Raw genomic sequence first — 27,877 nt, 5'->3', positions numbered from 1 at the left:
GCCGCGGGGACTCAGCGTTTGTCTCAGGTCCCGTGAGGCGCTGGGCCGAGCGCACGCCGGCCTGTGCGACGTCAGAGCGCAGGGCGGGCGGGGCGGCTCCGGGCGGGGCCGAGCGCTCTGCTGGTCCCAGCGTCCAGCCTGCTCTTCCTGTGACGCGGGCTGGATTCCTTGTTAAGCCGTCTTCTCGGGCGGCTTTGGAAACCTAACTCTTCTTTCTCACTTGGTTCCGATGGCCTTGCCGGAGGTGCCTGGGTGGCGGGTGGGAGTCGCCCTGTTTGTGGGCCCCGTGGAGTGAATTGTGGCGTGGTTTTACTTACTGCGGTCGGGGGCTAACTGTGTGAGCTGCAAAGATAAGGAGGCACCGCCTGACTGGTGTGGGTTACCTGTGCGTGAAGGTGGGGAGACACCGCAGGCCAGCTTAGGACTCCCCCAGGGTCCCTGTCTGCGCCGTCCGTCCATCTGTCCCTTTGGGGCCGAAGTTCATTGGCTGGAAGCCCAGGCTCTCGCGTGAATGTTAACCTTGCACGTGTCGCACCTCTTTGCTTCAGAGGGACAGCACACGCTTTAAAGAGCACGCGGACACCGAGTTCGGGAGGTGGGGGGACGGATGGCAGACCAGAAGGAAGAGGAGCCCAGGTGAGGAGCCGACGGCTCGTTTACTCACACGGCGAAGTTTAGAAACAGGGCTGCGGGAAAGCAGAGTACGTTTGGGGTCAGTTTGTTCTTTTGGTGGAGCTTCTGGGGGTTGAACCCAGGACCTCGCGCAGGCTAAGCACGTGCTCTACCCGAGCCAGACCCTCCCCACGCCTTGGGGTCAGTTTTTAGCAGGAGGCCCTGATTTGCAGTTGAAGACGTGAGGCTCAGAGAGGGCAGGCAATTCACCCAAGACGCCCCCGGGAAGCAGTCAGTCTGGGATCAGAACGGGTGTCATTGAAGCCAAGGCCTGTGCACGTTTCTGGTCTGATTAGAACTGAGGATACGTGGGGGGAGCAGCCGCGTGGGGCCGCCCTGCGGGAGGCCTTGAAGGCGCGGCTGAGGACTCGGCTGCGAGCCTTTTCCTGTGGGGTCCGTTTCGTCTCGGTTTTGTCTGGTCTCAGGCTGGATCTGCCGCGCTGTCTGAAGGGCTGCCCTGCGGTTTACGTCTCCAGGTCACGACTGGTGCGTCATCAGGCTGGGAGTTCAGGGGCTCATCCGGGGCTTCAATGTGGACACTTCTTACTTCGTGGGAGATCACGCCCCTCGAGTGTCGATTCAGGCAGCAAACTACGAAGAAGGTGCCTGGGAAACCCTGACCCCCGAATGCGCATTGTGGGGCCTGGGGGCGCACCTGCCCGGCCTGAGTGTGCCCTTCCCACCCTGCCAGGCTCAGTGACCTGTCCCCTTCCTGCCATGGAGCTTCACGAGGCAGATTCCCAGCAGGGCGCTCTGTGATTTTTGATTGTTAGCTTGACAACATTTTTTGACCCGATTTAGCCGTCATTATCCCCACTCTCTGCAGGCCTCACCCCGGGGTGCACCCTCACGTGATCATGAGGTTGGGTGAGCAGGTTGCTGGGGAGGGTGGTGGGGAGGGGCTGCCCAGAGGTGCTGGACGAGGTGGAGCAGGTCTGAGTCAGCTGTGGGGCCAGTGGCCAGCTCCCCCTTCAACTGCCGAGTCTGCCTAGCAATGCGGCAACTACCGGGGTCCCAGAAAGCGTCCTTCCTGCATCCTGGACGGCTGCGCTGTACGAATCCTAAAGTTCTTAACTCGGCATCACCTGATGCTGGTCTCAGAGTTCATATTTTTAGAAACACCATACCATTATGTGCATGTCTATGCACATATTTAGGGAAGAAAAGTCGGGTCAGCTGGGGAACTTATCCTGACAGCACTCTGTGCACAGCACTGGCCGAGGCTCTGTGGGAGTGAGTGGTTCCTCCTCCAGAAAGAGATGGGGACCCTGAAAGGTCACCTGACGGTGGGAGAGATGCTCTCTTAAAGGTGGGAAAGGACCGGTGATAATGAGTGAGATTCTCTCAGTAACCTGTCCACGAGGGCTTCAACTTCTGAGTCACCCAAGTTCCAATTCTAAGGATGCCATTGGTGGAAGGAGTGTTTCTGGAACTGACTTACAATATTCCAGAACTTTATTCATCCATGTTTTTGAAGATTCTGGTCATGTGATAAATCTGCTGAGGTCTGACTGAACTTGGAAACCGCATTTACTCTGACAAGCGGAGGTTCGGCACCACTTTTGAAGTTAGTTTAAATACTGAGGAACTTGAACACACGTGTCTGTTACTTTAATCACCTGATGCTCTGACTTGAGAAATGGTATCTTTGGTGCTAGTTGGCAAAACGAAAATCACTGTACAACCCACTGAGAGGGGATATTTCTTTGATCTTGAACGCAAACCGTAACCCTAATAGTCACTCTAACTGCAGATAAACAACCAGAAATCCCTCAACGAGAAGTCAGAACGGGAGCTGCGGCCACCCCTGAGGAGTTTGAAGCCATTGCTGAGGTACGATGTCCCGCAAAGAACGAGGTCTTGTCTTGGGGGTTAGCACAGCCCTGCTCGCCCGGCTGTGCACGGTGGTTCTCTGGGACCCGAGGCCCAGCACAGCTCACTCGTGTGTATGTGCCTGTGTGACGGTGCAGGTGTTTCCCCAGTGGGTGGTGCAACCCATGTCCAAGGGACCGCCACCACCCCAGCCAGGTCCTGGCAGTGCTTCTCCTGGGAGGCGGCTGCTCGCCCGACCCGTCTGTAAAATGTTAGCCAGTGAGATAAAGACAGAAATTGATGGTTTAAGTACTTTCTATAGCAATTTGACAAAGTAACTTTATGTCTGCTGAATTCAATAAACAGTTTGGCTTGTGTTTTTGGTACAGTCTTGGTTGTCAAAGTTGGTCTGGGAATTAATTGGTGGTGTGTTTTACAAAAGTTGATCCACGGCAGACAGGGAATAAAAAACAGCAAAAGCCAGCGGGCCCTTCCAGAGAAAACTGTTGCAAGGTTCAGGCTGACCAAGGTACGCCACGGTCTGTGGGAGCAGCCTGGTTTTTACTGGAAGGCTCACACCATCAGTGTGGCTTCCTCTTTCTAGGAATCCTCAAGGTGGAGGAATCTCGAGGTTCATCCCTGACCATCCCTGCCCATCCACTGCCAACACCACCCAGAGGCTATTTTGATCAGGATGGAAAAAACAAACAAACCAGCCCAGGCCTTTATTCTGTTTATTACCCCTGGGACCTGATCCTTAGCAGTGTTTTCAGTGAAAAGTTCCACTAGGCATCCATCGTTAATTTTTATCCCAAAGTGCTTCTGCCCCGGAAGCCCCACACAGGCACTAGGATGAGAGAACTCTTTGTTCTCTAGAGCCGTCACTCACGGTTTTATCTTTTTTGCCAGCTGAAGTCCAGCGACTGGAATCACTTGGTTCCCATGACAGAGCTTGAACCAGGAACTCCGGCTTCCAGCCACAACTACTTTCCGGTCAGTTCCCAGCAGAGGTGGACTCACGTCCGACTCAACATCTTCCCGGGTAACTATGACGTGGGGCCGTCTCCAGGGCTATGGCTTCCTGACTTACATCTGGCAAGTTTTAGAAAACGAAAGTGAAGCCAGCCTTTCCTTCCCGGTCACTGGTCTCTTCAGTGTTTCAGGATTATAATTTGCCCTCTCTGTGCTCCAAGGAATTCTTGTTTTAATGCCTCCATCCCATAGATAGTTAGTGAAAAACTATTCAGTAAATTAGGACTTGATGGAACTAAGTTGAATCAGGTCGGATAGCTCTTAACAATTTCTGTTTCGCAGCCTTATTGGCAGTTGAAGTGCTGTGTACAAATGACCCGCATTTTGCTTTATTTAACAGCTTTATTGTAATTTGTATAGTATGTAATTCACTCATTTGAAGTGTTCAATTCTATGGTTTATAGTATATGTAAGCATATGGTTTAAAGTCCATGCAAATGTGTAGTATACATGTAGCTGTCACCACAGTCAACTTTGCGCCATTTTTATCACTTCGGAAGGAAAGCTGATCCCCTTTAGCTGTCAGCCCTCAGCCTTGAGCAACCGCGAATCCGCTTTCTGTCTTTTTTTTTTTTCTTTTTGGCGGGGGTGGGGGCTGATCAGCAAAGGGTGTCAAAACATGGGGGAAGGGCACAAAATAAAGACCACTTCACGCATTTGTGCGTCACCCTTGCCGGGGCCACGCCGCCTTTCTCTGCACCCTGCCAGTCCTAGTGTGCATGCTGCTGGAGCGAGTGAGCTCTGCTTCCTGTCCTGGCGGATCGGACTGCCCTGGAGATTGTGTCTAAAGGGTCTCTGGGGACCGGCTTCTTTCGCTGAGCATCATGTGTTCAAGGCTCATCCACGCGGTAGCCTGCCAGCACTTCATTTCTTTTTATGGCTGGATAACATTCCGTTGCGTGGATGGACTGCATGTGGGTCTGTTCATCAGCTGATAGGCATTTGAACTGTTTGCACCTGTTGGCTACTTATGAGTAATGCTGGCATAAACATTCCTGTACAAGTTTCTGTGTGGACACACGGTTTTCATCAGGGTATTTCCCTAGGATTGGAATTGCTGGGTCACACGATAACTCCATGTTTTAAATTATTTAAGGAATCATCAGACCGTTTTCCAAAATGGCCGCACCGTTTCACAGTCCCCCGGCACTGTCTGAGGGAAGGTCCCGGCTCCTCCGCATCCGCCCAGCACGTGCGGTCGGGCTGTCTGATCACAGCCACCCCGGAGCGTGTGCAGTGGGGTCTCACTGCGGCCCTGATTGGCATTTCCCTGACGACTGGGATGAGCATCTTTCCAGTGGCTTACCTGGCCATACACATATTTTCTTTGGAAAAATGTTTATTCAGGTTTTTTGCCCATTATTAAACTGGGTGAAATCCAACTTTACTATTTTATTATTAGCCTGTTATTACTGAGTTGAAGGGTTCTTTACACAGCCTAGATACAAATCCTTTATCAGAGCTAGGATTTGCAAGTAATTTCTTCCATCCTGTGCGATGTCTTTTCACTTTCTCTGGGGGATTTCTTGAAGCACAATAGTTCTTAATTTTGATGAAGTTCAACTATGTGTTTTTTCCTTTTGTTGCTCATGCTTTTGAAGCCATATCTAGAAAATCATTGTCAAATCTGAGGTCATGAAGAATTACCCCTATATTTTTCCTAAGAGTTTTATCATTTTTAGCTCTTAGATTTAGGCCTTTGATTAATTTTGAGCTAATTCTTGTATATGGTGTAAGGTAAGGTTTCAACTTCATTATTTTGCATGTGGAGATCAGTTGTCCAAGAACCTTTTTTTCTTTTTGGGAAAGGATTTTCTATCCTAGTTGAATGATTTTGGTGTACTTGTGAAAAATTAGCTGACCTATATAGATATATGGGTTTATCTCTGGACTCTCAATTTTTTTGTATTTATCTTTATGCTAGTCCTACACTGTTTTGATTAGTGTTGTTTTGTAGTAAGTTTGGAAATCAGAAAGTGTGTCTTCCAAATGTGTTCCTTTGAAAGGTTTTTTTTGGGGGGGGGTTATTTGGAGTCCTGTACAATTTCATATGCAATTCCACATTTCAGAATCAGCTTAAGTTTCTACAAAGAAGCCAGCTGGGATTCTGATAGAGATTGCATTGACTCTGTAGACCAATTTGGGGAGCACTGCTGGTTTAAAAATGTTGAGTCTTCCAAAGGCATGTTTTCCCATTTATTTACATTTCCTTTAATTTCTTTCAACAATATTTTACAGTTGTCAGAGTATACATATTGTACCTCTTTGTTAAATTAATTCCTCCATCTTTTATTGTTTTTGATACTATCGTAAATGGAATGGAATTATTTTCTTAATTTTGTTTTGGATTGTCCATTTTAAGAGTATAGAAGTACAACTGATTTTTGAATATTAATCTTGTGTCCTACAACTTTGCTGAACTTGTCTATTAGTACTAATGGATTTTTAGTGAGTCCTTGGGGTTTCTATGTACAAGATCACATTATCTGTTCATGGAGATAGTTTTATTCCTTCCTTCCCAATCTGGATGCCAGCCAGCTGTCTCCATCTCTCCATCTTTCCATATCTCTATCCCTCCATCTCTCTCTTTCTCTCTCTCTTAAAATCTCCAGTGCGATGTTGAATAGAAGAGGCAAGAGCAGAATCCTGGTCTTGTTCCTAATCTTGGAGGAAAAGCAGTCTTTCACAATTAAATACGATGTTAGCTGTGGATTTCGTAGAGGCCTTTTATCAGATTGTGAAAATTCCCTTCTATTCCTTGTTTGTTGAATGTGTTTATCATGAAAAGGTGCTGGATTTTGTTAATTTTTTTTCTTTGTGAGAGTGTCATGTGGCTTAATACAGAATCTTCTATTCTGTGAGCAAAGGGTATGACATTGACTGATTTTCAGGTGTTGGACTTGGTCACGGTGTGTCATATTTTGTGACGTGTTGCTGGATTTGGTTTGCACGTGCTTTGTGGAGGGTTTCCATGTCCGTATTCATAAAAGCTGTTTGCCTGTAGTCTTCTTTTCTTGTGATGTCTTTGGTTTTGGTATCAGAGTAATATTGGCCTCATGCAATGAGTTGGGAGGTGTTCCCACCTGTTATATTTTTTTGGAAGATTTTGTGAAGAATTGATATATATAAATGTATATGTGTATATATACACACATATTTGTTTACTAGTTCAATTTATTTAGTTGACATTGGTCTATTCAGATGGTCTATTTCTTCTTGAATCATTTTCATTAGCCTGTGTCTTCCAGGAATTTGTCCATCTCATCTTAAGTTATCTAATTTTATTGGCATATAACTGCACTTTTATAATCCTTTTCTTTTCCTGTAAGGTCAGTAGTAATGTCTTCTCTTACATTTCTGATTTTAGTAATTTGACTTTTTTCTCTCTTTTTCTTGGCAAATCTACCTAAAAGTTTGTTAATTTTGTTACTCTCTTCAAAAAACCAGATTTCAGCTTCACTGATACTCTCTCTGTCTTTAATTTCTACTCTAATCTTTATTATTTCCTTCCTTCTGCTTGTTTCAGGTTTAGTTTGCTTTCTTCTCCAGTGTCATTAGCGGGAGGTTCTTATTTTTCAACATGGGTATTTATAGCTATAAATTTCCCTTTAAGCACGAGTCACTGCATACCTTAAGTTTTGGAATGTTGTGTTTTCATTGTCATTCATTTACAAGCATTTTCTATTTCACATTTTGATTTCTTCTTTGACCCAGTAGTTTAGAGTGTGTTCTTTACTTTTCATGTATTTGTGAGCTTCCCAAATTTCCTTCTCATTGATTTCTAATTTCTTTTCATGTGATTGGAGAGTACACTTTGTATTATTTCAACCCATTTGCTTTATAACCTCACATATGGCTTATTTTGGAAAATATTCCATGTGCACTTGAGAAGAATTTGTATTATGCATTTGTTGGGTGAAGTGTTTTATAGGTCAGCGAGGTACAGCTGGTTTATAGTGTTGCTCAAGCCTTCTATTTCCTTGCTGATCTTTTTTCTAGTTTTTCTGTCCATTATTGAAAGTGGAGTATTGAACTCTCCAAAGATCGTTGTTGATTTGTCTATTTTTCCTTTCACTTCTGTCAGTTTTTTCCTTTATGATTTCGGTGCTATGTTATTAGGTGCAAATATATTTATAATTATGTTTTCCTGATGGATTGACACTTTTCTCATCATAAAATGTCCCTCCTCATCTCTAGTGATATATTTGTTTTAAAGTTAATTTTGTCTGTCATCAGTAAAGCCACTCTAGCTTATTGTGGTTGCTGTTTGCATGATCTGATTTTTCCATTTCCATTTCAGGTTTGTTATATTAACCTTCCTATTTGTCATTTCTGGCTTTATTCATTTTTTCCTGTGGGTTTAAGCTGCCATATGTAGTCATTTTCTTTGGCCCAATCAGCTGTGCTCCCAGCGACCTCCTTTGTAATGTTACTGGTGAATATATTCAACACAGATGATATTTCTGTATATCAAAAGCCCAGCACACGGTGTATACATATTATTTTATACTATTGCTTTTCTTTTTTTTTCACTTAACAGAAGAAGGGGCAGGAAATACGCGTTTCCACTGTCCCTTACGATAATACACAGTCACCTTCACAGGCGCTCTTTGTTTTCTCGTGTTCGGCCGCTGGCTGCATCACTTCAGCGAAGTCTGTTTCAGCCTCACGGTGTGAAGCTTCTGGTGCTGCCCCTTGCGGGGCACAGCCCTGGGTCTGCCCTGAGACGGCAGCTGTGGCAGAGCGCTCTTTGACTGTCCCCTTCCCTGACCACGTCCACAATTAGCTCCACTAATTGCCATCCGATTGCTCTATTTTTCCAACAATGCCCTGGGCGTAAGTTGCTCCACATACCAGTCCAACTAAATCTGGGTCTCTTTGAGGTGATCGTTTTTGAGGTCAGTGTTTGAGGTTCGTTCTGATCCCACAAGGGCTTCTTTGAGCCCCTTCCCTGTTCTTTCTAGCCGACTGTCTGGCTTACAGTTTGTGCTGCAGTGTTAAGCTTACAGACGTCCCAAATGAGTCGACCAGTCTCAGTGTCCTCTTAATAGCTTTTCCCCACAACTCCCATTGTTCCTGGGAGCGCCCTTAGGCTTGAATGGCTCCATTCTCTGTTGCACGTGAAGCCCATTTACTGGGAAGACACCTGGAGCGCTCTGTTCCATGACCCACTTCTCCTGGACCTCTGAGCCCTGGCTCTGGAGCTGGGGGTGGGGACAGTGGTGCCTTTCTGAGTGATGGCCCTGCTTTAGGAGCTGGGTGCTCAGTGGAGGGGGCAGCAGCCTCAGCTCGTCTTGGCTTGTCTGCCTTGTGACATGGCCCCAGCATCTCAGGGGGGCTGTGTGCAGGGTAGAGACCCCATCTCCCGAGTGGGGGCTGGGTGACAGGAAGGCACCCCCTCTTCTCAGCCGCACTCACCTGGGACTTAGCCTCCCAGCAGACAGGTGGGGCAGCATGAGAAACACTGATGTCCCAGCCCCCCTGGGAAGAAGGCCCAGGACTGAGAGCGGGGGGCCGGCCCTGCGTTCCTGGCTGCGCCCTCACTGAGTGGGGATGAGGGGGCGCAGGTGCCTGCTTCAGATACCACAGACTCTCCCTGGCCTTGCTGAGCTTTGGTAGATTTTTTTGAATCAATGTGGCTTCATTTGCTGTGTGCCTTAGGACTGTTTCCACAGGCTATTCCAGTGGTTGTTTTTTCCCTTCCTAATCATCACCAGCCTGACTGGGGAGTGGGTCAGCACAGCTTCACATGCCTTCATGCTGGAAGTGGATCTCCTGACCCCCCACTTTACTTACAAATTTTTTAAAAAACAACTTCATTGCAGTATAATCTCAGTAGTAAATTGCACATATTTCAGATGTACAATTTGATGAATTTTGATAGATGTAGACACCCAAGAAACCATCACCACCATCAAGATAGCTCACATTGCCATCACTCTCCAACAGGTGCAAATTTTGAACTCCCAGTTTATCCCTTGCCACCCCTTTTCTCCCCGGTAACTCTAAGTTTGTTCTTTATGTCTGTGAGTCTGTTCTGTTTTGTAAATAAGTCCACTTGTGTCTTTTTTTTTTTTTTTTTTAAGATTCCACGTATAAACGGTATCATATGGTATTTTTCTTTCTCTTCCTGGCTTACTTTATTTAGAATGATGATCTCCAGGTCCATACGTGTTGCTGCAATGGCATTATTTTATTCTCTTTTTTATTGCTGAGTAATATTCAATTGTATAAATATACCATAACTTTTTAATCCAGTCATCTGTCGATTGACATTTAGGTTGTTTCCATGTCTTGGCTACTGTAAATAGTGCTGCTATGAACACTGGGGTGCATGTATCTTTCTGAATTATATTTTTCTCCAGATATATGCTCAGGAGTGGGATTGCTGGATCATATGCTAAGTTTATTTTTAGTTTTTTAAGGAACCTCCATACTGTCTTCCATGGTGGCTGAACCGATTTGCATTCCCACCAGCAGTGTAGGAGGGTTCCTTTCTCTCCACACCCTCCCCAGCATTTATCGTTTGTGGGCTTTTTAATGATGGCCGTTCTGGCTGGTGTGAGGTGATACCTCCTTGTAGTTTTGATTTGCATTTCTCTAGCATTTAGCAATGTTGAGCATCTTTTCATGCGCTTGTTGGCCAGCTGGATGCCTTCTTTGGAGAGCTGTCTATTTAGGTCTGCCCACTTTTTGGTTGAGTTGCTTGTTTTATTGATATTAAGCTGTATGGGCTGTTTGTATATTTTGGAAATTAGTCCCTTGTCACTGACCCTCACTTTAGATGCAGCAGGTTTTTGGTTATCATGCTTTAAAGTAAGACACCGACATGTAGAGATCTGAACACGGTCAGTGACAGTGATTGCTCATTGAAACCATCTGCTCTAAAACCAGTGAAAGCAACTGAATGGGCAAAGCCAACAAGAGAGATTCAGGACTTTCCCCATTTGTTAATTCAACACTTAGTAGCTGCCTCGATCGAGGGCCTGAGCACTGGCTGTATAGTCACTTCCCAGGTGATGAGCAGGGCAGAGCTAACAGAACGTAAGCTGCCTGAAGACAGGGGTCACGTCTGGGTTGTCACCTATTCACGCCCAGCACCCAGCCTGGCCTGGGGAACGGAGCAGATGCTCAGAAAGCATCCTTTGTTGGACTGACTTGATGGAGTCCTTGCCCTTGTGAAGTGAATGACCCAGGTAGGGAGGGGCGGTGCACAAGTAAGCAAAATACTGCAAAACAGTGACAGGTGTTATAACAAAAGTACTCAGGCAGTGCTCTAGGACTTGTCTATTTGGCAATTTCTGGGCTATTGACACAGCAACTTCACATGTTTAACCCAGTTTATTCAGAACTTAGGAGGTGAGAGCGGGTCTGAAAAAGTGGCAGGTGGGGGCCCTGCTTTGTGGATGGGATCGTGCGGTTTCCTGCACACATGAAAGCTGGTCTGTGACCGGCCAGCATCGAGGGAAGGGGAGGGGTGGGCAGGGTGTGCATGCTGACTTCTCCCCGCCTCCGGCTGCGTCTTCAGCTGCTCTGCGAAGGCTCCGCCTGGATGCAAGATTGAAGGGCAAAGGACGCAGTAGGAGAACCCGACAGGACACCCGGGGGTGGGGGCGGGGTTGCTTTATTTATTTATTTATTTATTTATTTATTTATTTATTTAATTTTTTATGTTTTAAAAAGTAAAAATATTTTTTTTCTTTTTTTTCCCCTAGGGGTAAGTAATTAGGTTTATTTATAGATTATTATTATCACTATTTTTAGAGGAGGTGCTGGGGATTGAACCCAGGACCTCCTGCGTGCTAAGCATGCACTCTACCACGTGAGCTACGCCCTCCTCCCGGGGTCGCTTTATTGAGGCTCTCTCAAAGTATCCAGAGGCGTTTCTAATACTCCGTGATAGTTTTGATTAAAAGTGAGGCTGGATATTAATTCTGTAAAGAAGAGAAGAATTTTATTTATTTTTAATGTAAAATCAGCACTACGTTAACAGACACACATGTCCTGTACCATGAAGGCAGATCACAAAGTCAGTGAGCCGGAGTCGTGTTCTCGTGGTCTGCCTCCTGCTGACCTACTCCCGCTAGCATAGTATCTTGGGTTTTATGCCAGCACAGTCTGGTTTTATTTACTGTATGTATCAAGACTTCCACTGTTCTACTGAAATTTTTTCAGATCCACTCAGTATCACCGTATTTTTCATATACAAATAGATAAGGCTTGGTTTCAGTAGAATACTCTGATGAACGCTTTTGAGCATCTACATAAAAAAGCTTGGCTTCTACCTTCTAGGAAGTGATACTTAAACAAATAAAACATTCACTTTATTAGGATTAGATAATGTGAACTGATCTTGGTAGCTGTTCTCTGCTCTGTAGACCTGATCTCAGGCTACTGTGGGTCTCAGCAGTGATTTGATTTTGTGAATATATCTTCAGTAATCTCAACTGCATTGCAAGGCAATGTGTTGTTGTAAAAATAAAAACGTAAGGCTCTTGTATGAGTTGGTGTGGGATTTAGCAATGCTGAGCTCTGGCACCAAAGAGTATATCTGTGGTGAATTTCCCAACTGTATTTTGGCTTTCCTGGAGTTATTAATTCAACTAAAACTGTGAGCACCAACTACGTGCCACACAGAAGCAAACAAGATAGGCAGCTCTTCCGGCCTTCAGAGATTTTATATTCTGGTTTTGGGAGACTGACGTTTTCTGGGACTTAAAGAAAGAACAAGACAATTTCAGACTGTGACTTGCGCAATGGAGTAAGTAAGCAGAAGTAGATGATAAATTTAACCTGGGCAATCAGACAGGGGCCAGGTGGGGTTGGAAGGAGAGGGCTTCAAAGAGAGAGGGAAGGCCTTCCTGAGGCCACAACACTTAAGCTGAGACCTAAGAACAACCAGTAGTCTTTTAGGAGAGCTGGAAAAGCTGTCCCAGGACAAGGGGATGGCAAGTGCAAAGGCCCTGGAGCAGCAGGCTTGGTGAGCAGGCAGGTGTGGAGAGTTCTGCAGTTTATGATCTGCAAATAGCCTCTTTTCCAAGTAGGAATAACTGAGGCACTTTTTCTTTTCAGATGGTGGAATTGCACGCCTTAGGGTATACGGTACTGGACAGAAAGACTGGACCGCGAGTGATCCCACAGAGCCGTCAGACCTCGTGACCATTGCTTACGGGGGTGCCTGTGTAGGATTCAGCAATGCACATTTTGGGCACCCAAACAACATAATAGGTGAGTGCTCTAGGAGCTGGCTTTTATTTGGGACATCTCGGCACTGCTTTAAATGCCCCGATATGGCATGAATTACTTCTGAGGGAGGAGCCAGCTCAAAGCATGAGGGTGGATGAGGCCAACCATCCACACACAGGATTTAATGCCTTTACAGCCTGAAGTAAATCAACAGCAATCTTCCGTCCTAATTTTGGCTTAAGCAGTTGTGATAGAAGGAGAAGTAAAATTCACTAACCCTCTGGTTGTAGGTGAATTTACTGAAGCATTAGCTTCTGTGGAGGTAATTTACGTAGCAGTGCTCGGGTGCCGGGGGGCTGGCGCTGAACCACACCAGTGCACTCATTCTCGCATTTCAATAAAATGGGATGACTGTGTGGTAGCCTGTTAAACTGTGTTGTTTCTGGCAGGAGTGGGCCAGGCCAAGTCCATGGCCGACGGCTGGGAGACCGCCCGGAGGCTGGACAGGCCGCCCGTCCTGGAGGTGAGGCGGGAAAACACTGCGGCTTAACGCATCCTGAAAAGTGACGAGTGTTTGTTTTTTACTTTGATGTCAAGGAAATTCTTACTTTAAAAACCCCTTCAGCAGTTTTCTTACTGCTTATTTTCCACATTTTCCAGGCTTCCTACTGTGTCATCGTAATAGCAGGGCCAGGCTAGATGTAAAGGCCCGGAGGCCAGGCTGGTTGTTGGTGGCTATGCTATCACATTGCTGGAATTACCCCTGTTTCTTCAAATAAAGAAACAAGAATATCTACAATTTAATGATATAAAACCCATGAATAAATGTATTGGTTGATCTGGAGGAAAAAACTGCCATTTCATCATTTTTAATATCTGGGTGTCCCTGGATGAGACTTATGTGAACTTGGGACGGGGAACTCTAAGCGGGGGCTCAGCTGTTTACTTTGGCCAAGAACTAACTTGAGACGAGGAAGTAAAAAAGGAAAGAAAAGACCTTTCAATTTGTATATCTCACCCCACTGCAAACATAGTCAGAAATATCCCTTTCTTGGGTTAGTCTGCATGTCACCCAAAGCTTCCGGATATAAATGAGCAAACTCTGCTTGCTGTAAACTAGTGTTTGGAGGCAGATCACATGTTGGTATAGATTTGACCAAAACATACCTACTTTGGAAGGTCAAAACAGACTGACCAGAGGAGCTATGGGCTGGGTTAGAGAAAGATCCTTTTGGGTACAGCATCCTACCTAAACTTACAACTGACGTAGAAAAATGCGATCAGAAATTTAGAAACCTTTACAAAGTGTCAGATAAAAACACGTGAGTTGGCAAGAGGCATTTACAGAGTGATGGAAAGGGGCACTTTACAGGAGAAGCAATTTACCAATCGGGTCATAAGAAACACTCTTTTATGTAAGAAGTGACAAGCACATGCCAACATTTTCACCTGCTGGTTTTAGGACTGATGTCTTGAAACCAAGCTGGCTTATATGTTTCTTTTCCTTTCTGAATCCAGAGTGATGAGAATGGTGTCCTTCTGGTGCCGGGTTGTGAGTGGGCAGTTTTCCGACTGGCCCATCCTGGAATAATAACTCAAATTGAAATCGATACGAAACTTTTCAAAGGTAAATGTGACACCATTGTAATCGGTGTGCTGGTTACAAAGAAACCGAGCTGCAGCAGGGGTGGGGTTGGGACCGCGGGCTGTGGACCTGGCTTTCCACTCGCCAGCTGTGCGGTTTCGAGCACGTTACTTTACCTCTTTCTGTTCTGTCTCCCTCTTTGTGAAGACATCAGAGTTGAGCTAACGACCACACAAGTCCTGTGAGCGTCTATGATGCTGTAAGGCTCTTACCACGGGGGCCCTGAGTTCCGTTTGGGAAAAGCCTATGAAATGTTCCCTGATTAGAAAGAACTGGACGGGGGTATCTTCTCATGGGGAAGGGGGTCCCAAGCAGACTGGTGACCATTTCTTCTCCAGGCTGGACTTTGAGGGCGGTGATCTACACATTTTTAAAATTGTGCACTTCCATTGTTAAAAAAATATATATATATATATATATATATATATATGTCTATATATACACACACACATATATTTGGACAAGTACCCTCGATATTCCATATTTACTTTCTTATGAAATAGATACGTGTGTCATTATATTGAGAAAGTTCAGAAGAGGTTTCTAAACTTTCACAATTGTTAGGTGAAATTTTGATAAGCACTGGATTGCGTGTCTCGTGATTGCTGGGCTGTCTTTGAATAAATACGGCAGTTAATAGCCGTATATCGGACGCCTGATTTTTAAGTGTCTTACGAGTCATTATGACCTCAGTTATGAACTGTTTCATCAGGGCGCAGTGGATGTTTAAGGGGCAGGTCGTCATCAGTGGCAGTGGATGTAAATCACTTCAAGAAGTCTTGACGATGGAGACTTCCACCTGGAAGACAGTGTTTTGGATCTGATCAGAGGGTCACTGTTTTCACGGCTCAGCACAGCTGATGACCTTGCATCTTGAAGGTCAAGAGAAACGTCAGCTCTGCTATTTTCTTGTTGTTCTTGGATGCTTGCATCTCTAGCAGTATCTTTTTTTTTTTAAATTGAGTTATAGTCAGTTTACAATGTTGTGTCAATTTCTAGCATAGAGCACAATTTTTCAGTTCTACATGAACTGAACATATATTCATTGTCACATTTTTTTTCGCCGTGAGCTACCACAGGATCTTGTATATATTTCCCTGTGCTATGCAGTATAATCTTGTTTAACTATTCTGCATATGCCTGTCAGTATCTACAAATTTTGAATTCCCAGTCTGTCCCTTCCCACCCCTGCCCCCTTGGCAACCACAAGTTTGTATTCTATGTCTATGAGTCTTTTTCTGTTTTGTATTTATGTTCATTTGTCTTTTTCTTTCTTTCTTTTTTTTTAGATTCCACTTATGAGTGATCTCATGTGGTATTTTTCTTTCTCTTTCTGGCTTACTTCACTTAGAATGACATTCTCCAGGGACATCCATGTTGCTGCAAATGGCATTATGTTGTCGGTTTTTATGGCTGAGTAGTATTCCATTGTATAAACATACCACATCTTCTTTATCCAGTCATCTGTTGATGGACATTTAGGCTGTTTCCATGTCTTGGCTATTGTAAATAGTGCTGCTATGAACATTGGGGTGCAGGTGTCATTTTAAAGTAGGGTTCCTTCTGGATATATGCCCAGGAGCGGGATTCCTGGGTCATATGGTAAGTCTATTCCTAGTCTTTTGGGGAATCTCCATACTGTTTTCCACAGTGGCAGCACCAAACTGCATTCCCACCAGCAGTGTAAGAGGGTTCCCTTTTCTCCACAGCCTCTCCAGCATTTGTCATTTGTTGACTTTTGAATGACGGACATACTGACTGGTGTGAGGTGATACCTCATTGTAGTTTTGATCTGCATTTCTCTGATAATTAGTGATATTGAGCATTTTTTCATGTGCCTATTGATCATTTGTATGTCTTCCTTGAAGAATTGCTTGTTTAGGTGTTCTGCCCATTTTTGGATGGGGTTGTTTGCTTTTTTCTTAAGTCGTATGAGCTGCTTATATATTCTGGAGATCAAGCCTTTGTCGGTTCCATCTTTTGCGAAAATTTTCTCCCGTTCTGCAGGTTGTCGTTTTGTTTTGTTTTCTAGCAGTATCTTTAAACCATGGTTCCCTACAGATAGTTTAAAACCACTTGTTTATTTTTGTGAGGGCTGGTTCAGTCAAAACCAGGTAAATCCCTGTAACCAGGGACCCTGAATTGCAATATGGAATATGCCATGGCTATACTGCTGGTGGCCCTCAGGTCTCTCCATCACCACGTGATGACAGTCATGGGGATGAGGGAATGTGCCAGTATCCTGTTACGATGTCAAATATGCCTGGCTTGCTATACACACACACTCACGTGTGTGCATGTGTGACAGAAACAGACACAGTCATCCTGATGCTCTCTTCCTGTGTCCTTTGGGTTTCCATGGCACTCCAGGAGCGTGCTCCCCCACCTTGGAGACCAGTGTTCAACGAGCACCCCCCTCTGCTAGACTTCTTGACCAGGAGCTCCTCCTCTGTTGATCTTCAAGTCTTGGGGACCCCTATAGAAGTTCTCCCCACAAAGAGTGGGGGAACATCCACCAAACTCGTCTCAGCCCACTGGGCCCATAATGCCGGTGAAATTCCAAAGACAAGAGACAACTCAGGACCATATATTTTCACCAAAAGAGCACTTAGAAACCCTCAAATACAGGGCGTGTGGTGTACTCTGTGATTCCATGATCCTATTCTATTCTGTGATGCCGTAAGGAAGATATTTTCCAGCTTCATAATGATTTCAGATGAGCTACAGAGAAGGAGGCGAGTCGTGAAATGTGCAATCTAGGAAGCTTAGCAGATACGCTCACCTTTCAAAGTAAAATGCCACACACTCAAACTCAAATGCACCAGCCCATGGACGTTTGTCAGGCCTTCCTGGTTCCTCTGAAGAGCACACACTCGTTGGTTTCGCAAGGCAGTCCCACTCCGCCACACACCCGGTACTTTCCTCCTCTCATGTACTTCATTCTTTTGCTTTTGTTTTGAAAGAACCTTGATTTGTTCTGTGCTGGGTTTTTGATCCAGGATGATGGTCTATAAACCAAACTGCTCTAAGTGCAGACGGAGTGGAGAAAGTCACTGTTGATTCTGTTCCACTAGGCAATTCTCCCGACAGCTGTAAGCTGGACGGCTGCATCCTGACGACCCAGGAGGAAGAAGACATGGTCAGGCAGAACTGGGATCTCCCCGGCCACAAGTGGAAACCCCTGCTTCTGGTCACAAAGGTTAGCGTGGCATCCTACCCACCTGGGGAGCCAGGCAGGCCACGTCACTCAGAGCACATTTCAACTCCAAAACTTCTGCTCAGTTTAACAGTAGAACAAATGAGCTTTAAAAAACCATATCTGAGCATTTATATAATGAAAGGACAGGCTGTGTTCTCACACCTTGGCACATCTAACAATCAAATATTGTTTTAAACTATCAAGTGCAAAGGATACATACAGGAAAAGTGCTTCTCCAGTATATTACCTTTTTAGGAAGGGCAGCTAGATATGCAAAGCTCCAAGGGTGTGCCCATCTGTGGGAGGGACACTGAGACATCCCAGAAGTGCCTTCTTTGATCAAATAGGAGGGAAGAGGTCATTTTCCGGTCAGAGATGGGGTGAGGGCTGCTCCCTTCTAACAGCGGGTGATGGCCTCCGGGAGACACCCACATGCCCTCCTTTTGCTTTCTCATCAGTTTGTCCACTTAATTAACTATTAAAACCAGCCAGCGTCGTGTCAGTCTCATTCGGGAATCCGTTCCCTATTAACAGATCTCTGCGGTAAGCCAAATTATCATCACTCAATAGTCATTTTCACCTTTTAAGCCCCCTAAGTCCAAGTCGATGGGTTGTGCTGGGCAAGTCAGCCCTTCTGGCTATTACAGGGGCCTCTCCGGCTGCCTCTCTTCCAGCTGAACCCGGACGAGACCCACCTGTTGGACAGCCTCACACCGGAGCTGCAGGATGTCATCACCCACGTGAGGTTCACCATCACCCCGGATGGGGGCGTGAGACGCCTGCGGCTCAGGGGCTTCCCCAGCTCCATCTGCCTCCTCCGGCCGCGGGAGAAACCCGCGATGAGGTTCTCGGTTAAGGCGGGCTTCAGGTCCAACCTGTAGCCCACACGGAACCGTGGTGGCTCCACGACGCTCAGTCCTGCTCTCCAAGTGTTTTCAACACCCAACCCCTAGAAGTTCCTAGCAACTAACCTTGTGACGATCAACAGAATTCCTGGTGATTTAATAAAGTAATCACTTTCACACCCTAGTACCTGTGTGTAGTGTCGCTGTGAAGGGCGTAGCGGTTCAAAAATTGGCTGTGGCTGTCAACGGCAGATGGCCTCTTATGGATTACTCTTTTTTTAACAGTACAATATATTGGTATTTAGAGTATGTAAAATTTATAGGTATAGATATTCTGAAGCTTCAGAGGTACTTCAGCAGGAAATACATAGCCCATTATCTTTAAAAGTTTGTTGAAGCCCATCAGAGCCACTGGAAAAACGTATTTCTAGAGTCATTCATTGTCCCAGCTCAAGAGGACTGGTCATGTTTACCTAGCATAGGGGATGCCTTTCCCAAGGACGTACACCTCTTACACTGCGCTTCCCCCACACGAAGGTGCATGCTGAATGCTAAACCTTTGTGATACCCCGCGCTAGCGGTGCCCGGTACCCTAGCTTCTCACATGCTCTGGATGGTTCCTGACGATTCCTCCCTGACGCAGTTCTGATTGTCAGGATGGTCTGGATGCCCCTTCGCCCCAACCCATCCGCAACCGCTCTGGGCAGGAGGGTGGGGGTGTGGTGGGAGGGGTGGGGGTGGGTGCCTGGTGGATCCCGGGCCCCTCCCACTCCTCCCTCCTTGGCAGAAGCCGGGGCTCTCCTCCCCTCCCGGAGCTCTTTCCCGCTCTCTGATGCTGCCTCGCCTCTCCGGGCGGCGGTCACAATGGCCGGGCGGCGTCAGCGCGGGCGGGGCGGGGCGGGGCGGGGGCGGCGGCGGCCCCGCGGCTGGAGCGCACGCGCGGCGGCCGGGCCGGGAGCGGCGCCATGGGCTCGCGCGCGCCGCACGTGCTGGTGGACACCACGCCCGCCAAGACCATCGTGGTGTACCGCAACGGGGACCAGTTCTACGTGGGCCGCAAGTTCGTGCTGTCGCGCCGCCGCGTGGCCACCTTCGAGGGGCTGCTGGACCAGCTGAACGAGCAGGTGGCCGTGCCGTTCGGCGTGCGGCGCCTGTTCACGCCGACGCGCGGGCGCCCGGTGCGCGAGCTGGACGCGCTGCAGGCTGGCGGCAAGTACGTGGCGGCCGGGTGCGAGGCCTTCAAGAAGCTCGAGTAAGTGCGGCCCCCCGCGTGCTTTGCCCCCGCCGGGCGGCCTGCCCTGTCCCCACGGGGCCGGAACTGCGCCCTGGGGTCCCCTTCCCCCAGCCCACACGGCCCGTTCTGCCTGAGCGGGGCGGGGGCACAGACTCCATCCGGCTCTGCCTCCGCCTGGCGGCCCCTCCTGTCCCCATGGCCCGGGGGACCGACCCTGGCTCTGCCCCCGCGGAGCGCCACCGTCTTGTGCGGATTTTCTCCACGGTGCCTCCTCGGGCGCATGCGCCCTGCCAGCCAGGGTCCCCGGCCGCCTTGTGGGGAGGGCAGGCCAGCTCCGATCACCGGACTTATCAGTGTGGGGAGAGGGTTTGAAAGGGGATGGGGAGGGGGGCGGAGATGTGGCAATTAGAATAGTGCACCCAGGGTAGGCCTCTTTGTAAAGGTGATCTCTGCGCGGAGGTCCGCAGCACGAAAGAGAGTTGGCCACGCGACGTTGGCAGGCAGGACTCAGCTGGGTCCCGGCTGGTTCAGACTGGTGTTCCGGGGACCTGGGCTCATATCCTTCCATGAGCGCAGGTACTGAGGTGTATGGTCGGCCCAGTTTACTGCTCTCTGTCGTGCTAGACTAGGAGTCTGCAGAGGACAGGAGTCCTGCCTGTGATTTCTGACATCCTGGTCCCTGACGCGGTGCTGGCCTGTGAGCAAGGACACCCCGGCCGGGTGTCTGCTAAGATCAGGACAGCAGCCGGGGAGGGGGTCGCTTGTCCTGGGGAAGCAGGCCTGTGTATCAACGCCAGGGCCACTGTGAAAGCTGTAGTGGAAATTGGCCATGTTCAGTTGTACCAGAGGGCCCCCACTCAAATTGTCAGTTTAATTCTTTCCCGTTTATCCTGGGACTGGTATGGCAATCCTTTTGAGATCTTACTGCATATAGGGTTCTTTGGCACTGTTCTGATTGTGGTGTTTCTTTTTCCCAGAGAGACCACAGTCTTTTGCGCGCTTATAATCCTTACAATTTCTTCTAAACTCTCTTGGTAACTGTCATTAGACAAGTGTATTTGCAACCCAAACCTATCTTGCAGTTCTTAGCAAAAGCTATTGTGCTCTTCTTCCTATAGGGAGCCCCCCGGGGGGTGCTGCAGAGGCTGAGGGGGCTTCAGAGTGTATGTTTTGGAGAGATAAGAGCCACACAGAAGTAGCCACAAAAGACAAAGTGGCAGCTATTGTGAGGGAAGCACAGGTTTAATTCTGCCTGGGTGCAGGGCCTCAGAAAAGGCTTCCTTTACGAAAGAGAAGGGAGAAGACTGTTTCTTAATCCTCCGTGAATTCCTGAGCTGCCTGGGCTTCACTCATTTCTTGCATCTGCCTTTGAAAGATATCATTACCATTTCTTACATTGTTGTTAACTTCATTTCTTTTATCGTGAAAAGAATATATATACAGAATATATACGGAAGAGTGTATGCAATTCCATGCGTAAGTAATAGTAATAAAGCAAGCCTCTGTGTATTACCTGCATTTTAAAACCCTCCTACCTCCACCCCCATCCTTTCCCTATAGGTAAGCACCATTTTAGCTTTTTAAAAGAATATTTTATTTTATTTTATTTTATTTTATTTTTTGTGGGGGAGAGTAATTAGGGTTATTAATTATATTTAAATGGAGGGACTGGGGATTGAACCCAGGACCTCGTGCATACTGAGCATGCACTCTACCACTGAGCTATGCCCTCCCCCCTATTTTGGCTTTTGTAATAATCATCTTTTCATAGTCATCTATCCCTGAAGGGTAGGGTTTTTTCAATGTTTCACATACTTTATGTAAATGCTATTATATTGCATACATTTTTCTGTGACTTGCTTTTTCACACAATAATATGCTTCTGAGACTTACCCACGATAATAGCATGTAGCTAATAGGTCATTCACTTTTCACTGTTATGTATTATTTCACTGACTGATGTACCAGTTTACTTATCCAGTCTGTTGATGGGTAACTTGGGTCGTTGTAAATGTGCTAAGATCAGCAACGCTGCTGTAAACACGCTCCTGCGTGTCTCCTGGTGCACAGGGCAAGACCGTCTCTAGGGGAGCGTGCCCTGCTAGTGCAAGCTTACTGGCATAAAATGACCTGTATTATCTCCCAGTTTCTGTGATCAGGAATTCAGGAGCAGCTGAGCTGAGTGTTTCTGGCTCAGAGACGCTCATGAGTTTGCAAGCAGGATGCTGGCCGCCGGCGTGAAGGCCTGACTGGGCGGTGCTTGCAGCCTCCCTCCCAGGCGCGTGGCGGGAAGCTCCATCTGGGACCCGAGCCTCTCCGCGGTGACTCTCAGTGGGCTCCCCAGCCTGAGTGATCCAGGCTGAGGCCACGGCGGCTGGTGCTCTCAGGCTGTCTTCTCCCTCCTTCTGCTTGGTTATCTTTATGGGCTGGCCATTACTTTTAAAACTTATTTTCAGAAATATTTGGAGGTCTAGGATGATGATATCTTTTGCCAAAGTGGATTTTTGTGACCTTCAGCCACGTACCCGTCATCCCAGTTCACGATCAACTTGGTACAGCTGCAGAGTGTGAGATGGTTCAGGCCAAACGGCTGGGAGCCGGGACGCTCCCTCCTCCTCAGGTGCAGCGCAGGGGGTCCCGGTTCACAGAGGGCGGCTCGCTGGAGCCGTGGCGGTGGGCTTTGCCTGCCGGCCGCAAAGGCTGTCAGAACCGCGGTTCACTCTCTGAGTTTTCTGTGCCCAGCAACAACTACCTCTGGGCCACAGGGGCCCCGGGCGTCAGGCTCATGTCTTCGGATTTCCCTTCTTACCTGCAGTGTGGTAGTTCCTATCTTGCTAGATGTCTTGTGTTTCAACGACAGGTTTCTTAGTTCGTCCAGTTTTATCAGTTTTTAGTGGAAGGGTTAATTGGCGTTACTTAGTCCGTGGTTCCCAGAAGTGTCAATCTTCTTTTTAAAAAATTTTAAAATTACGTATTTAATTTTTAAATTTTTTTTGTTTGTTTTTTTGGGGGGAAGGTAATTAGGTTTATTTATTTATATATATTTATTTATTTAATTTATTAAATTTTTTTTTGTTTTTTGGGGGGAGGTAATTAAAGTTTATTTATTACTAATTTATTTAACAGAGGTACTGGGGATCGAACCCACGCATGCTAAGCACGTCCTCTACCGCTGACTGAGCTCTGCCCTCCCTGCAGAAGCCTTTTTACCTTTGTTCTCCACGTACATTTCTAGTGTGATTCTGTGGATGACGGTTCCCTTCCACCCGTGACAGTGTTTTTCCACTGTCTTCTAACTTAGTGGTTGCTGGCGAGAAATCAGCTGTCGCCATCCACTTCTTTGAAAGTAGTGGTTTATCTTTTTCAGCTTTTTAAAATCTATTCTCTTTGATTCCGTGTGCTGTGCTTTAAGTGAGATGTCTAAGTGCAGATTTACTGAATTCTCTTGAGTCTCCGGTGGTAACTGCCTGTGGTCTTGGGGCCTGTCAGCCATCGTCTGTTTAGAAGATGCCTCTGCCTCCGTTTCCTCCCCTTGCTTTTCTGTGTCTGAGTCGACGTGGGTTGGCCTGTTTCGCTGACTCCGACCTCCGAGAGTCCTCCTCTTTTCCGTGCATTTTTCTCTCTTTTATCCTTGTGCTCTGCCCTGGGACTTCCTTCACTTGGAGCTTCTCATTAAGTTTTCTGCTGTGTATACAGTGCTATCAAACCAATTTATTGAGTTTTAAATTTAAATCATTTAGTTTTTCATTTCTAAAAATTCTATCTGGTTTTTCCATATTTTCTTTTGTGTTTCTTTGTCCTCCGTGTGTTTTCTTTTTTTTTCTTTTTTCTTTTTATTTATTTTTTTTAACATTTTTTATTGATTTATAATCATTTTACAATGTTGTGTCAAATTCCAGTGTTCAGCACAATTTTTCAGTCATTCATGGACATATACACACTCATTGTCACATTTTTCTCTCTGAGTTATCATAACATTTTGTGTATATTTCCCTGTGCTATACAGTGTAATCTTGTTTATCTATTCTACAATTTTGAAATCCTAGTCTATCCCTTCCCACCCTCCACCCCCCTGGTAACCACAAGTCTGTATTCTCTGTCTGTGAGTCTATTTCTGTCCTGTATTTACACTTTGTTTTTGTTTGTTTGTTTGTTTTTGTTTTTGTTTTTTAGATTCCACATATGAGCGATCTCATATGGAATTTTTCTTTCTCCTTCTGACTTACTTCACTTCGAATGACATTCTCCAGGAGCATCCATGTTGCTGCAAATGGCATTATGTTGTCAGTTTTTATGGCTGAGTAGTATTCCATTGTATAAATATACCACACCTTCTTTATCCAGTCACCTGTTGATGGACATTTAGGCTGTTTCCACGTTTTGGCTATTGTAAATAGTGCTGCTATGAACATTGGGGTGCAGGTGTCATCCTGAAGTAGATTTCCTTCTGGATACAAGCCCAGGAGTGGGATTCCTGGGTCATATGGTAAGTCTATTCCTAGTCTTTTGAGGAATCTCCACACTGTTTTCCATAGTGGCTGCACCAAACTGCATTCCCACCAGCAGTGTAGGAGGGTTCCCCTTTCCCCACAGCCTCTCCAGCATTTGTCATTTGTGGATTTTTGAATGACGGCCATTCTGACTGGTGTGAGGTGATACCTCATTGTAGTTTTGATTTGCATTTCTCTGATAATTAGTGATATTGAGCATTTTTTCATGTGCTTTTTGATCATTTGTATGTCTTCCTTGGAGAATTGCTTGTTTAGGTCTTCTGCCCATTTTTGGATTGGGTTGTTTATTTTTTTCTTATTGAGTCGTATGAGCTGCTTATATATTCTGGAGATCAAGCCTTTGTCGGTTTCACTTGCAAAAATTTTCTCCCATTCCGTAGGTTTTCTTCTTGTTTTATTTCTGGTTTCCTTTGCTGTGCAGAAGCTTGTAAGTTTCATTAGGTCCCATTTGTTTATTCTTGCTTTTATTTCTTCTAGGAGAAAATTTTCTAAATGTATGTCGGATAATGTTTTGCCTATGTTTTCCTCTAGGAGGTTTATTGTATCTTGTCTTATGTTTAAGTCTTTAATCCATTTTGAGTTGATTTTTGTATATGGTGTAAGGGAGTGTTCTAGCTTCATTGCTTTACATGCTGCTGTCCAGTTTTCCCAACACCATTTGCTGAAGAGACTGTCTTTATTCCAATGTATATTCTTGCCTCCTTTGTTAAAGATGAGTTGACCAAAAGTTTGTGGGTTCATTTCTGGGCTCTATTCTGTTCCATTGGTCTATATGTCTGTTCTGGTACCATGTCCTCCGTGTGTTTTCAAGTTTGCCTTTTGTTGAAATACTGTCCTTCTGTGGTCTGTGCTTGCAATCCCGGTGTTTGAAATTCACCTGCTTCCCCTTATTTCAGCTGGTTTTGTCTCACGGTCCTTTGTCTCCTTGTTAGTTTACTTAGTTTTTGAAAAGGAATCTGCAAATGACTCCTTTTCTATGGGATTTGATTTGAGGAAGCTCTTTGAGGGCTGAGATAAAGGTGAGATTCTCCAGAGAGGATTTCCATTTTCTTCTCCCAAATGCCAGGCACGCTCTCTCTCCAGAGATGCGCCTAATTAAATTAGTAACTCGAGTGTTTTTGGACTACCCAGATAGTGTCATTTTGTGAGCTGGCTGGCTTGTGATCCAGATTCTTAATGGCGTCTGCAAAGGTGCAAACTTGCCATCCTATTATTTTTAAAGAAACCTGGTAAGTCACAGACATCATGGTTGCTGAGAGGCAGAGTCTGGATTAACGCCGTGACGTTTTAGATTTAAATTTATTACTGTGATAATCCTGTTACATATGGGCACTCCCTGGCAAGAACGTGCACCTTTGTAGATACTTCATTTTGTGATTATTTTTTCAGGGTTCATTACCACATGCTACACACTGAATGTCTGTGTCCTTCTGAAATTTGTATGTTGAAACTGAACCCCCTTCCCCCGTTTGATTGTGTCAACTTGGAAAAAAATGCACAACATAGGGGTTGTGAGTTGAGTTTATTCAGTGTCTTACTGAGGATGTGGCCCAGGAGACGGCTGCTCAGACAGCCCCGCGGAACTTCTCTGAGGGGTCGGGGAGGAAGACGTTCCCCGTGTGATTCTGGTGAAGGCGTTCGTGCACTCGAGAACCCATCTTGGTAGAGGGGCTGCTAGTCACGAGACGACATCTCAGTCAACAGTGCTAGTGCTTTACTAAGTATGGAAAGGTGCAAGAATCCAGGTTCATAAGAAATTTCTCCTGAAATATTTCCAACTGTCTCAAGGCCTGTGTTGCCTGTTTTCCTAAAGCACAGAGAGACTTGGCCTGGTCCTCACCCTGAGTTCCTTCCCGAGTGCGCTGGAGGTCAGCCACTGCAGTGGCTAACGGCTTGATCCTTGTAGAAACAGACGGCAAGCGAGCGACGTTCCTTTTTAATGGTGTCAGGAGATGCGGCCTCTGGAGGTGATGAGGTCATGAGGGTGGAGCCTCTCGTGGGATTATTGCCCTTATAAAGGAGCCCCCCCCCCCCCGCCCACGAGTGAGGACTCGGCAAGGAGATGCTGTCTGTGATCCAGGAAGCAGGTCCGCAGCAGACACTGAATCCATCAGCACCTTGATCTCCGACTTCCAGCCTCCAGAGCTATGAGAGGTGAATGTCTGCTGTTTAAGCCCTGGCCCCAGGCTGGGATGTTTTTGTTATCGTAGCCCGAACAGGCTGGATACTGATTTCCCAGCAGCATCTGGTCTTGTGGTCCCACAATCACGAAAGAATATGTTTCTACAAAAATTGATTTTAAAATCCTTTTCAACATATGTGTGATGAAAAGTATTTAATCTTCCCCCTAAAACGTTTCATTGTAAGAGTGACGTATATTTTATCTGGGAGCAGATGAGGGAGGAGGCTCGCGGAGCATCGCCCATCACGCCTGGACCGTGATCAGCAAGTGCCAGTCTTTCCTCTTTCCTGTGGGTCGAGGCGTTTTCTAGGAGACCGTGAGACCTCTGATTTGGCAGAGAGATTTTCAGGGTTTATTTAAAATGTTCTGGACGTGTGGCAGAAATACGGAGAAAGACTGAGGTGTTTATCTTCTCAGGTTTCTGAACATCGATGATTATGTTCTGCAGGGAAGGAAACGTGACTTAGTTCGCTGAGCAGGCAGGGAAGGTGGGGCTCCCACTTGGCGGAGAGTCCCTGTTACTTTGCATTTTCCAGGCACCTTCATGGCCACAGAACAGATGGGTGATGTTTGCATGTGGAGATCGACATGGAGAGGCATTTGGGTTTCATTTTCTTCACTTCTTTTTAGGTCAGTGAAGTATGAAATCAGAATCCAGACTTCAGTGAATAAAACTCTGAAAATGATTCTGGCTGGGTTTGTGCTGGTATCGGTAAGCTGGCACCTGTCAGGATGTATGTTCTGTAATTACTGAGCCGTTGAGCGATTAAAATTAATTTTCACCAGCAAATAAGCTCCTGATTGTGCCGCCAGCAGATGAACGTTGAAGTGAAACCTGGTGATATATTAACCGTCCCGGAGTCTTCTCAGGATAATGGCTGTGAAACAGTACATCGAGAAGACAAATACCATTAAAATCTACCCCCGAGCCAATCATTATTCAAACATTTCCTACATTTGCTGAAATAAATTAATTTGAGATGAGGAACATAATTTTTTCTCTATGAAACAAACTATTATAGGCTAATAATTACTTAAAAATAAATGTCCCATAAAGCCTAGAATTTATGATTTTTTTGTGTGAGGAAAGTTGTATTCAAAACAAAATGTAGATCAGGGCATTTTGTGTGTGTGTGTGTGTGTGTGTGTGTGTGTGTGTGTGTTTGGGGAGACCCGCAAAGAATTTGAATTCTAGTAGGAATTTTTCCTATTTAGCATGGAATTTGTTGTTGAGATACAAAGTGGAAGCGGTATTTAAATCAAACTGTAGAAGCTCGTTGACACCCCAACTTTACTTCTAGTGTCCTTACCACCCATTTGTACCCGAGGACTAGTGGGTAACAGGCAAAGGGGGGAGTCTCTGGCGAGGCAGCCACGCCAGAGAAGAGGAATGTGGTGCTGGAGCCGAAGACCTGGGGTGAATTGAATATGGCTTTTCCCATCTGGGAGCATTTAGCAAATTAAATAACCTTGCTGAGACTCAGTTTCCTCATCAATAAAAAGGGACCAGTTAATATCTACTCCAGCGAGATGTTCTGAGAATGAAATGAATGCAGTGC

General features: G+C 46.1%; 2 protein-coding genes across 2 annotated transcripts in view; both read left to right on the top strand.

Moving 5' to 3' along the window:
- The first annotated feature begins 229 nt into the window (after positions 1-229).
- Positions 230-18,531, top strand: ALLC (allantoicase). The gene is made up of 10 exons (XM_064494210.1): positions 230-244; positions 549-636; positions 1,149-1,274; positions 2,426-2,505; positions 3,394-3,526; positions 12,589-12,744; positions 13,152-13,225; positions 14,221-14,329; positions 17,422-17,546; positions 18,221-18,531. Exons 1-10 carry the CDS (start codon positions 230-232, stop codon positions 18,425-18,427), a joined length of 1,113 nt encoding a protein of 370 aa, XP_064350280.1. The 3' UTR covers positions 18,428-18,531.
- Positions 18,532-19,333: 802 nt separating this feature from the next.
- Positions 19,334-27,877, top strand: part of DCDC2C (doublecortin domain containing 2C) — a 79,514-nt gene continuing 70,970 nt past the window's right edge. The window contains exon 1 of the mRNA XM_031467367.2: positions 19,334-19,643. Coding sequence (XP_031323227.2) covers positions 19,357-19,643 — 287 coding nt within the window. The 5' untranslated portion in view covers positions 19,334-19,356. The remainder of the gene's footprint in view (positions 19,644-27,877) is intronic.

Source organism: Camelus dromedarius, chromosome 15, assembly GCF_036321535.1.
Source record: "Camelus dromedarius isolate mCamDro1 chromosome 15, mCamDro1.pat, whole genome shotgun sequence".
Taxonomy (NCBI): Eukaryota; Metazoa; Chordata; class Mammalia; order Artiodactyla; family Camelidae; genus Camelus; species Camelus dromedarius.
The sequence above is the reverse complement of the archived record's forward strand: the minus strand, read 5'-3'. Positions and strand labels throughout refer to the sequence as shown.